This window comes from Dendrobates tinctorius, unplaced genomic scaffold, assembly GCF_039654945.1.
Source record: "Dendrobates tinctorius isolate UK_male_01 unplaced genomic scaffold, ASM3965494v1 ptg000011l, whole genome shotgun sequence".
Lineage (NCBI taxonomy): Eukaryota > Metazoa > Chordata > Amphibia > Anura > Dendrobatidae > Dendrobates > Dendrobates tinctorius.
In genome coordinates this window covers 60,440,236-60,452,252 of record NW_027361679.1, presented here as the reverse complement: position 1 = coordinate 60,452,252, position 12,017 = coordinate 60,440,236, and the positions used below count along the sequence as shown (strand labels likewise).

The window sequence follows — 12,017 nt, the reverse complement described above, 5'->3', positions numbered from 1 at the left end:
GAACGGTCCTAAGGGCCCCGTCACACATAGCGATCTCGCTAGCGAGATCGCTGCCGGTATCGCTGATCGCTGCAGGAAAGCCCAGGACTTTTTTTTGGTCGCTGGTCTCCCGCTGGCCTGCACACATCGCTGCGTGTGACAGGCGGGAGACCAGCGATTAGCTGGTAACTAACGTACACATCGGGTATCCAAGGGACGTGCGTCCCTTAGATACCCAATGTGTACCTTAGTTACCAGTGCGCTGATGCAGGGAGCTGGTAACTAACGTACACATCGGGTATCTAGGGGTGCACGTCCTTTAGATACCCGATGTGTACGTTAATTACCAGCTCCCTGCATCAGCGCGCTGGTTACTAACGAATACAGCGACGCTGCGCGCTCGACGTTGCTGTGCCGATTGCTGGTGAATCTGTCTGACAGCTCACCAGCGATCACATAGCGATTCACCAGTGATCCTGACACATTGATATCATTGTCAGGATCACTGGTGAGTCACTATGTGTGACTCTAGCTTAACTTCCATACCAGGGATCCGTTTAAGAGAGGCCTGGGGTCAAAACCAAAGCGCTGGATGGATTTGCCCTGACTTCCATACCAATGATCCCTTTAATAGAAGTCTGGGGTCAGAATCAAAGAGCTGAGGGATTTGCAATAACTTCCATACCGGAGATCCCCTTAAGAGGGAAGATGTGCCTATGAGACTATGGGATGGAGGATGTGTGATCGGGATAGGGGCACTGGAGGGGGGATTCATTTCTGTCATGTGCTCTCTGCTCCTTTCTGGGGGGCAGACAATGGCTGGGAGCTTATGTTCCCGGGGATGCTAGATTTCTCCCACCATGTCAGTGTCTGCTGAGGTGTTGTCGAGTGAGAAAACTGTTGCTCATAGCAACCAATCACAGTTCAGCTTCTTTTAAACAGCTCTGGTGAAATGAAAGATGCTTGGTGATTGGTTGGTGACACACACACACATACATTCAATTTTATATATATATAGATTTGCTCTGCAGACAAATTCTCATGCAGATTAGTATCAAGCGCGAAGCGCCTGCGCAGTCTGGACCCAGAGTGATGCATCCCCCACAGAGTGAACGCATCCCCCCAGGAAATCACGGTATGCGTAAGCACTGAACGCATACCGCGATCTCCGCAACACCTTACTGAATCCGGTGAGGCTGTTGCCGGCGGGGTCATGAGTCTAAAGGTGATGTCTGGAGTGGACGTGTTGTAGCGCCGGAATCGGCGCCTGCGCAGTCCGCGCTTACCATCGCCATTTTCTTGAAGACACACTGCAGTGTGTCTTCAAGAACATGGCGTCGGAAAGCGAGGACTGTGCAGGCGCCGAGTCAGGCACCACAACACGCCCAGAACAGGACAGCGCTGGACACAGGGAAGAAAGGTGAGTATAAATGTTTGTTTTTTTAATGTGTGCAGTTTAATAGGGGTGAGGGGGACCATTCATATCAGGATTGGGGTGTGAGGGGACCATGCATACCACAAAAGGGGGGTGAGGGGGACCATGCATACCAGGAAATGGGGGTGAGAGGACCATGCATACCAGGATTGGGGGTTGAGGGGACCATGCATACCAGGATTGGGGGGTGAGGGGACCATGCATACCAGGATTGGGGGGTGAGAGGACCATGCATAACAGGATTGGGAGGTGAGAGGACCATGTATACCAGGATTGGGAGGTGAGAGGACCATGCATACCAGGATTGGGGGGGGGGGGGGTGAGGGGACCATGCATAACAGGATCTGGGGGTGAGGGGAGCATGCATAACAGGATCGGGGGGTGAGGGGAGCATGCATAACAGGATCAGGGGGTGAGGGGATCATGCATAACAGGATCGGGGGGGTGAGGGGACCATACATACCAGGATTGGGAGGTGAGAGGCCCATGCATACCAGGATTGGGGGGGGGGGGGGTGAGGGGACCATGCATAACAGGATCTGGGGGTGAGGGGAGCATGCATAACAGGATCGGGGGGTGAGGGGAGCATGCATAACAGGATCAGGGGATGAGAGGACCATGCATAACAGGATCGGGGGGGTGAGGGGACCATACATACCAGGATTGGGGGATGAGAGGACCATGCATACCAGGATAGGGGCGTGAGAGGACCATGCATACCAGGTTGGGGGGGTGAGAGGACCATGCATACCAGGATTGGGGGGTGAGGGCACCATGCATACCAGGATTGGCGCGTGAGGGCACCATGCATACCACGATAGGGATAAGGGGGTACCATGCATACCAGGATTGGGGGGTGAGGGTACCATACATACCAGGATAGGCGTGAGGGGTGCAGCACATACTAAGATGGGAGACCATATACCAATAAAAATGCCCGCCAGCCGGGCGTAGAACTGGTTCATAGCTAGTTTACATATAAGAAAATATGTGGATTTCTTTGGAATAAGACATCAGATTGCAGATATCAAGATATCCTTTTATCCAGCTTCCTATGATCTACATAATCATACAGACAGCTTAGGAAGGTTGATCCAACTAACACATTCCCTTTATTAGTTAATTTTTATCAATTAACAAAATGCAAAGTGAATGAACAAAACAGGTACAGTTGAACAGAGAAAATTATTTTGTAGGATTATAGGCATGCGTATGAGTATTATACCAAACAGGTGATAATGACAATCATTTTCATATGTACAGAGTTATTGACTGAAAAATGGACAGATTTGTTGGAAGCTTAAAGCGAACCTGTCAGAAGGATTTTGCTAAGTAACCTATAGGCATTGTCAGACTGGCACTGTTATACTGATTAAAATGATAGCTGGGGTGAAGAAATCTGTCTTGTAGTCCTTGTATAATCAGTGTTAGAAGTTTTCAGTTAACAATATGCCCGTGCTAGAGTCTTACTTACCTGCTCTAAGCCAGAGAAACCAAGGAAAGACCTGTCCACAGGGCGCCCCGAAGCACAAACATGTTCCTCATCATAGAGACAGACTATTTGTACTTCTAACACTGATTACACAAGGACTACAAGAAGGATGTCTTCACCTCCAGGTATCATTTTAATCAGTATAACAGCGCCAACATGACAACGTCTGTAGTTTAGTTAACAAAATCCTGCTGACAGGTTTGCTTTAAAGTTGGGAGAGGAGCAGCCAAACTCTGCTATAGAGGTGAGATTGTGGAAGACTGTTTCATGGCCCAGGTCATCATACACGATGGCAGGACTGAGCAAAGCATCAAGATATAAAGGTAGCTATATTGCATCATCAAGGTCTCACCCAGCAAAGATTTCAAAGCAAAACCAAGTAGACTGTGGTTTCACAATGCTCTATTAAAACAATTTAGGAAAAATGGTGCAATGTTGAGGACCGTAGATGCAGTGCTCGGCTAAGGACACTAAGGCTAAGTTCACACTAGGTGTTTTTGCTGCGTTTTTTTATGCTAATTTTACAGTTCCAGCAAAGCGTATGAGATTTCAGAAATCTCATGCCCACACATTGTATTTTTTTGTCATCAGTATTTTGTGCTTTGCATGTTTTTTTTGAACATAGAACATATCACTTCTTTCAGTGTTTTTCATCTACTGACTTGAATGGGTGGTGAAAAAAATGCTGAAAAAACACGCCAAAAACGCAGGTATCATGTTTCGCAGCGTTTTTTGTGCCAAAAACTGATTCTATAGAACAGGACTTTTTTTCAACACTAAACTTTATCAGCATGCACAAGAGAGCAATCAAGCATGCCAAAACCACCCCAAAAATGCTGCAAAAAAACAAGGAATACATGTTACAGCAGCAGTTGAAAGACAAACAATGCTTGTTTACCTTTGAAATTACAAGATATCCAGCAGTGCCATCAGCTCAGAACTAGCTGCACCCAGTGGGGACTAGCAACTAAGGGTACCGTTACACTTAGCGATGCACCAGCGATCCCGACAACGATATGGATCGCTGGTACATCGCTAAGTGGTCGCTAGTGAGCTGCCACACAGGCAGATCTCACCAGCGACATCGCAGGGGTCGGGGGTCGCTACTTACCTGTCAGACGAGGCGATCCTGACGTCCTCCCGCCCGCGTCCACGTGTCGCTCGTCTCCACAGCAGGAAGCGCCCGACGAGAAATGATCCAGAACGTTCTCGCGCGATCAGCGATAACCAGCGGGGGAGCGGTCGGAGGTAAGTATCAGACATAGCGATATCGCTAGCAATATCGCTGCTACGTCACAAAATCGGTGACTTTACAGCGATATCGCTATGTGTAATGGGGGCTTAAGGTACCATCTGTTCTAAGACGACCACTTTTATTTTTGAAGAAATTTTTTCAACACCTGCCTAAAACTTTGGTGCCATCCTGAATGTCTACAGAAAGTCAACAGAACAGCAGTTGGAAGCCTTACTAGAGAAAGCTTAAGCACTAAAACTTTAATCATTAAAGTGTCTTCCAAAAACTGACTGCATTTGTTGCGGACGACAAACACTTACAGAAAACGAAGCTCCGACTGGTCGTCGTAACCACTTTGGTGGTTTTTTCAATGGCTGAACACTGCTCTGCTGGGTGGTCGGCTGAGGAAGCTGCAAAGGAGGAAGGGGCTGTCCAGTGCCAAATGGATCCAAATTCCCAAAAGAGGAAGAAAGCTGCATAGGAAATATCCCAAAACCAAATGCATTACAGTAACATTTACAAAATGAAACCTTTCACAAAAAAAGGGCATGGAAATAACTGTAGGGATGGATTATCGAGAGAAGAAAATTTAGGCCAAATATTTACATAGCTTACACCATTTTAAATAGCAGAAATGTGATATCTGCCCCTTTCTTTATAAAGAAAAAAAGGGGTACAATTTACCTTATCCACCTGCTTCTGATTCAGATTGTCATTGCTTCCACCCATTATGGAATAAACGCTGATCCGTCCATCGAAGGATGCAGCAGAAAGCACTGCTGGATTCCGCGGACACCACTGGATATCAAAGCACCACTGGGTGTTTGTCGGCAGCTCATATAAAACCTAAGAATGGGGAAAAAAGCAGGTTATGCCAAAGACAACGCGCCTACACAAGACTAAGCTACATTTCACACTGGTCTGGTTGATTAGCTGCACAGATAATCATTCACTGAAACAAATGGTACATAGAGTGGCTACGGAAAGTATTCAGACCCCTTTAAATTTTTCACTATTTTATTGCAGCCATTTGGTAAATTCAAAAAAGTTCAGTTTTTTTACATTAATGTACACACTCTGCACCCCATCTTGACTGCAAAAAAACCCCCAGAAATGTGGAAATTTTTGCAAATTTACTAAAAAAGAAAAGTGAAATAAGTATTCAGACCCTTTGCTCAGAATAGAGTAGAAGCATCCTTTTGAGCTAGTACGGCCATGGGTCCTCTTGGGAATGATGCAACAAATTTTTTCACACCTGGATTTAGGGATCCTCTGCCATTCTTCCTTGCAGATCCTCTCCAGTTCCGTCAGGTTGGATGATGAATGTTGGTGGACAGCCATTTTCAGGTCTCTCCATAGATGCTCAATTCGGTTTAGGCGACAGCCCTGGCTGGGCCAGTCAAGAATGGTCACAGAGTTGTTCTGGAGCCACTCCTTTGTTATTTTACCTGTGTGCTTCGGGTCATTGTCTTGTTGGAAGGTGAACCTTCGGCCAAGTCTGAGGTCCAGAGCACTATGAAAGAGGTTTTCATCCAAGGTATCTCTGTATTTGGCCGCATTCATGTTTCCTTGAATTGCAACCAAGTGGTCCTGTCCCTGCAGCTGAAAAACATCCCCAAAGCAAGATGCTGCCACCACCATGTTTCACTGTTGGGATTGTATTGGGCAGGTGATGAGCAGTGCCTGGTTTTCTCCACACATACCGCTTAGAATTATCACCAAAAAGTTCTATCTTCGTCTCATCAGACCAGATAATCTTATTTTTCATAGTCTGGGAGTCCTTCATGTGTTTTTTAGAAAACTCTATCCGGGCTTTCATATGTCTGGCACTGAGGAGAGGCTTCCGTTGGGCCATTCTGCCATAAAGGCCAGACTGGTGGAACTTTCTCCCATTTCCCTATTGCATCTGTGGAGCTCAGCCACAGTGATCTTGGGGTTCTTCTTTACCTCTCTCACCAAGGCTCTTCTTCCACGATTGCTCAGTTTGGCTGGATGGCCAGGTCTAGGAAGACTTCTGGTGGTCCCAAACTTCTTCCATTTAAGGAGTATGGAGGTCACTGTGCTCTTAGGAACCTTGAGTATTGCAGAAATTCTTTTGTAACCTTGGCCAGATGTGTACCTTGCCACAATTCTGTCTCTGAGCTCATTGGCCAGTTCCTTTGACCTCATGATTCTCATTTGGTCTGACATGCGCTGTGAGGTCTTATATAGACAGGTGTGTGCCTCTACAAATCAAGTGCTATCAGTTTAATTAAACACAGCTGGACTCCAGTGAAGGAGTAGAACCATCTCAAGGAGGATCACAAGGAAATGGACAGCATGTGATTTAATTATGATTGTCTTAGCAAAGGGTTGTGTTGGTTGACTTTTCTCAGCCCCAAATGTAACCAGTTTCCCTCCAAACTTGTCAGCATCCTGACAGCGTCGGCGTACAGCCCTCGCTGAGCAGGGACTCACCAGTGCTATAGGGGTCCCGGGGACAGTAACAGCTGGAAAGTACAGACGCACAGGACCTGAACGCTGAAGTATTAGCAAGAAGGCACGGGACTTACGGTCATGTGACCACAAGGGAGCGGGGCTTAGCATCCTGCTTGTTAAGATGGAAGAACACTCAGAGTCGGGCAAACCAGAGATCATACACAATACGGGCGAACGAGGTACAGGAGGGACAAGCAGATGGGAGGTCAGACGAAGCCAAAGGTCATACACAAGAGGGCGGTGCTGTACAAAAGGGACGAGCAGAGAGCAGTCGAGTCACAAGCAGAGGGTCATACACGAGAGGACGGTGTGGTACAAGAGGGTCAGGCAGAACTCGTAACAGGGACAGAACCAGATCACAACCAAACAAGCAACAAGTTATCAGGCACAAGGCACATGTATACAAGAGGTCACTTAACTCAGCCGAGGGCAGGATTATGACTGACACCGGACCCAGGTCCAGTGAGCATTAATTAGCCGCCCTCTGCCAGAGAGAGGCAGAAACAATTAACCCCCTGTCTGACCAGGACGGGCGAAAGCGAAACCCCGTCCTGGATCATGACAAAACTGTAAAATAACAAAAGAACCTTTAGAAAATACTATATTAGCTCATCTACAAAAGTTACAAACATCAGGACAAAGTAAAATTCAGGGGGTTGAATCCAGGTGTTCTTCCCTTCATAAACTCTAAACCTGTGGGTGTACCCAGATGTACTCTCGCACAGTTTGGAGAGTTGAATTCTGTACCTGGCCCTCTTACTGTGAAGGTATTGTCGCAATTTGAGCCTCCCCTTCAAATGTAATAGGAACTCATCTATGCAGATGTCCCTTTGTGGAATGTACACCTCAGCAAACTTATTGCAGAAGTGATCATTGAGTGGTCAAATTTTGAAAAGTTGGTCAAGGTTTGGGTCATCTCAGGCATTACATTGTGTATTATCTTTGTAATGCATAAATTTGTGGATGGCCTCAAAGGATTTATGGGTCATAGCCATGCGGAACACTGAAGAGTTACATAAAAAGTCCAATATTGCTAACTTTCTTGCTTCTTCACGATCCCCATGTGAAGGACAAGGGACCAAAACTTCATCATTTTTACTGCATCTATGGGAGCCCAATTACAAAATGATGAATTGGGGTTTTGAGCCAAATATTGTTGGGCATATAAATTTGTCTCGGCCACCATGAGATCTACAAAATTCTCAGAGGAAAAGACTTTCAAAAAGTCGATTTCTGTGAGGCTTGTAGTGTCAAATTGGATTCTTAATCGGTCCACAAAATCAGTAATCTGCGGCCCATAATCTTTGGGAGGTTAGGTCCATACAGGGCCACTAATGGTGGGCGCAAGCTCATTTGCTGTCATGGGGCGTCTTGCGTGGTGGTTCATTATCACTTGTGGAAGAAGAGAAGGGAGAAAACTAAAGCATAGTGGCATGCTCTCACTCACCATCAGTGTCAGAGGCAAGGAGGGGCGTATGCCTTCTCAGCAGAATACCGTGTTTGGCATGAGTGGGATGTGTGTGTGTGTGTTAAGGCGCCGTTACACGCTTCAATGTCCCAGCGATCCCACCGATGAACTGACGTGGATGGGATCCAGGGGACATAGTTAGCTGATCACTGGTGAGCTGTCAAATAGGCAGACTCACCAGCGATCAGGACCAGCGAGCACGCTGGTATCCAGGGTAAACAGCGGGTAACTAAGCAGCGTGCGGTGCTTAGTTACCCGCTGTTTACGCTGGATACCCGATCAGGACCAGCGAGCACGCTGATATCCAGGGTAAACAGCGGGTAACTAAGCGCCGCTTGGCGCTTAGTTAATCGCTGTTTACCCTGGATACCAGCTCCCAGCGTCTGCTGTATGGCGCTGGGGGCTCGCTGATCGTTGGTCTCTCGCTGTCACACGCAGCGATGTGTGCTGCCCAGCGGGAGACCGATAGATTTATGGCCCAGACCATTAGGCAACGATTAACGATCAGCCAACTGATAGATGATCGTTGCTACGTGTCACATGCAACAATGTCGTTTCGACATCGCTGCAACGACACCAAAACTGGAGACGTTGCAGCGATATTGTTCACAATATCGTTGCGTGTAACAGGGCCTTTAAACTTTTTTATTTATACGAATAGAAGAAAGAGAAAAACAAAATCAATAGAAGAAAAGAATCCAGAAATAAGATAAAAATAAAAAAAGTAGTAAATTAAAAACCAAACTTACCAAATTACACTAACCGTAATTCTATGCAGTAGAAAAACTAATATAATTACTACAAGATTTTTTCACTACAATTCTGAAATAAGTACTAAACGGACATCAGTAAAATAAAAAATTACTGAGAGCCTACAACTATCTGGCACTAATCATGAGTATATTCATTAAAAAATAGTGTAATAGATGCCGAATACTACAGTATATTTTTACTATCCCTAATCTAGCCTATCACCTAATCTAAATTACCCGTATATACTCGCGTGTAAGCCGAGATTTTCAGCCCATTCTTTCGGGCTGAAAGTCCCTCTCTCGGCTTATAAGCGAGTCATATACCGGGGGTCGGCGGGGGAGGGGGAGCGAGGGTGACAGAGATCATACTTACCCCCTCCTGGCACGGTCTCTGCAGCCCCCCGCTTCTCCCGGTCTCAGGCTCCTTCCTTCAGCGGTCACGTGGTACCGCTCATTAAAGACATGAATATGCGCATATTCATATCTTTAATGAGCGGTATCACGTGACTGCTGAAGGCAGGCGCCGGAGACCGTGGGAGAACAGGGCTGCAGAGACCACGCCAGGAGGGGGTAAGTATATGCTATATTCACCTGTCCCCGCTCCCACGCTGCTCGCCGCTGCCTCCTCTGTCAGTGATGTTCAGGTCAGAGGGTACGGTGACATGGTTAGTGCGCGCGGCGCCCTCTGCTACCTGAACGTTACTGAGAGATGACGTGGCAGGCAGCGGCGAGCAGCATGGGAAAGGGGACAGGTGAATATCTCAGGTGCCGGGTCCTGAGCCCCAGCGACGAAGAGGTGAGTATGTCATTTTTTTTTATTATTTGCAGCAGCATATGGGGATTATTCTATGGGGCATTTTATGGGGACATATTCTGTGGAGCATCTTATGGGGGCATATTCTATGGGGCATCTTATAGGGGTATTCTATGGAGCATCTTATGGGAGCATATTCTGTGGAGCATCTTATGGGGGCATATTCTATGGAGCATCTTATGGGGACAAATTCTATGGGGCATCTTATGGGGGCATATTCTATGGAGCATCTTATGGGGGTATTCTATGGGACATCTTATCGGGGCATATTCTGTAGAGCATCTTATGGGGGCATACTCTGTGGAGCATCTTATGGGGGCATTCTATGGAGCATCTTATGGGGGTATTCTAAGGAGCATCTTATGGGGACATATTCTGTGGAGCATCTTATGGGGGCATATTCTGTGGAGCATCTTATGGGGGCATATTCTGTGGAGCATCTGATGGGGGCATATTCTGTGGAGCATCTTATGGGGGTATTCTATGGAGCATCTTATGGGGGCATATTCTAAGGGGGCATATTCTATGGAGCATCTTATGGGGGTATTCTATGGAGCATCTTATGGGGACATATTCTATGGAGCATCTTATGGGGGTATTCTATGGAGCATCTTATGGGGGTATTCTATGGAGCATCTTATGGGGGCCTATTCTATGGAGCATCTTATGGGGGCATATTCTATGCAGCATCTTATGGGGGCATATTCTATGCAGCATCTTATGGGGGCCTATTCTATGGAGCATCTTATGGGGGCATAATGTATGGAGCATCTTATGGGGCCTATTCTATGGAGCATCTTATGGGGGCATAATCTATGGAGCATCTTATGGGGGCATATTCTATGTAGCATCTTATGGGGTCATAACCTTTATGGAGCAGCATATGGGGCATATTATTCTATGGAGCATCTTATGGGACCATTATTAACCTTTATGCAGCATTATATGGGGTGTATTTTGTATGGAGCATCTTATGGGGCCATCATGAACTGTATGGAGCATTATATGGGGCTCCTGATTCAATATGGATATTCAAAAACATATGACCTACTGATGTCTCAATTAATTTTACTTTTATGGGTATCTATTTTTATTTTTGAAATTTATCAGTAGCTGCTGCGTTTTCCACCCTAGGCTTATACACGAGTCAATATGTTTTCCCAGTTTTTTGTGGCAAAATTAGGGGGGGCGGTCGGCTTATACATGAGTATATGCGGTATTACAGTGGACTTGAAAAAAGCAGGGAACAGGACAGGAACATCTTCTATCTTCTTTCTTCAGTCAGCAGCAGCACAAGACATGGTGGCATAGGCTTAAATAGGCTGTGACAACCACAAGTCCCAGCAGATCCGGCAGCAAAATGGTAACTGTGAGATCAAACCGCGTCTCTGCTCACTGAATGATGTGATCGGACGTCATCTTCCGATTGCTCCAATGAGTGCTGGCGCTGCTGTTCGCTAGCACCAGCCTATCATACGCGCTGCTATAACACTGATCATAACTGGACCTCAATGTTTCAGGCAAGTATGTCTGTTTGCCTAAATATTGAAATTGCTTTGACTGGCTGCTCAGAATTGAACAGCCAATCACAGCGTCTTAGTTGTGGGACGAGGGGGGTTGGGGGCGGCGAAACCCCCCGTGGCGACAAGCACAGGTTCCCTGCTGTCAGAAACCGTAGGCACCTTCATGCGATCACCATGCCTTCAGTCACGGTGGCCGCATGATAGCCAGGACGCACATACGTACTAGGTTGGGACTGAGTTAAAGGGGTACCCCAGGGAGATAAAAATTTACCCATTTATTTCAATCCACATTCTGTTTTTACTACTTCAGTGCTGCTGCTGCTCTTGAGTGCATCTCTTCCTTACTTGTGTGTCAGTAGAGTTAGGGACTATCTTCATTGGGTGCACCTTATCACGTGGTATGATAGCTTTTATGCTTTTCTAACTAAGTATCTTACTTTTTTACGTATGTAATGGTATTTTTTGCATTCATTTATTGCATTGTGCCCACACATTGTCTTTTCATTATAAGTATAAGTTTATTTGATAATGGACACAGCGTATGAATGTCCACCTAATACCCTAATATCACAGGTGTGCCGGGCCTTGTTTTGTGTTTTCTTTCCCCCTTCTGTGATGCTACATTAGAGATCAAGGATGTGGCATATGTATTACCATTTATCCCAGCCACCCCTCTGACCAATGCTTATCACAGTCTATGTGCAGGTTTGATGCCCCCTCCCCATCTTCTGCACTGGTTGCCTGCACATTCACAGCTTGTAAGTGAGCTGTCATTTCAATCTCCCTGCTTCTCCAGCTCTCACTCCACACTTCTTGATAGGTCATATTCAAGCTATGAAGAT

At 46.4% G+C, this 12,017-nt stretch overlaps 1 protein-coding gene across 12 annotated transcripts in view; it reads right to left on the bottom strand.

Annotated features, from left to right (window-relative positions):
• Positions 1 to 12,017, bottom strand: part of SEC31A (SEC31 homolog A, COPII coat complex component) — a 130,132-nt gene that overhangs the window by 67,244 nt on the left and 50,871 nt on the right. For all 12 annotated transcript variants that reach the window (XM_073542743.1, XM_073542740.1, XM_073542750.1 and 9 more), the window contains 2 exons: positions 4,825 to 4,986; positions 4,461 to 4,613 (listed from right to left, as the gene is read on the bottom strand). In XM_073542743.1, the coding sequence (XP_073398844.1) occupies positions 4,461 to 4,613; positions 4,825 to 4,986 (315 nt within the window). The remainder of the gene's footprint in view (positions 1 to 4,460; positions 4,614 to 4,824; positions 4,987 to 12,017) is intronic.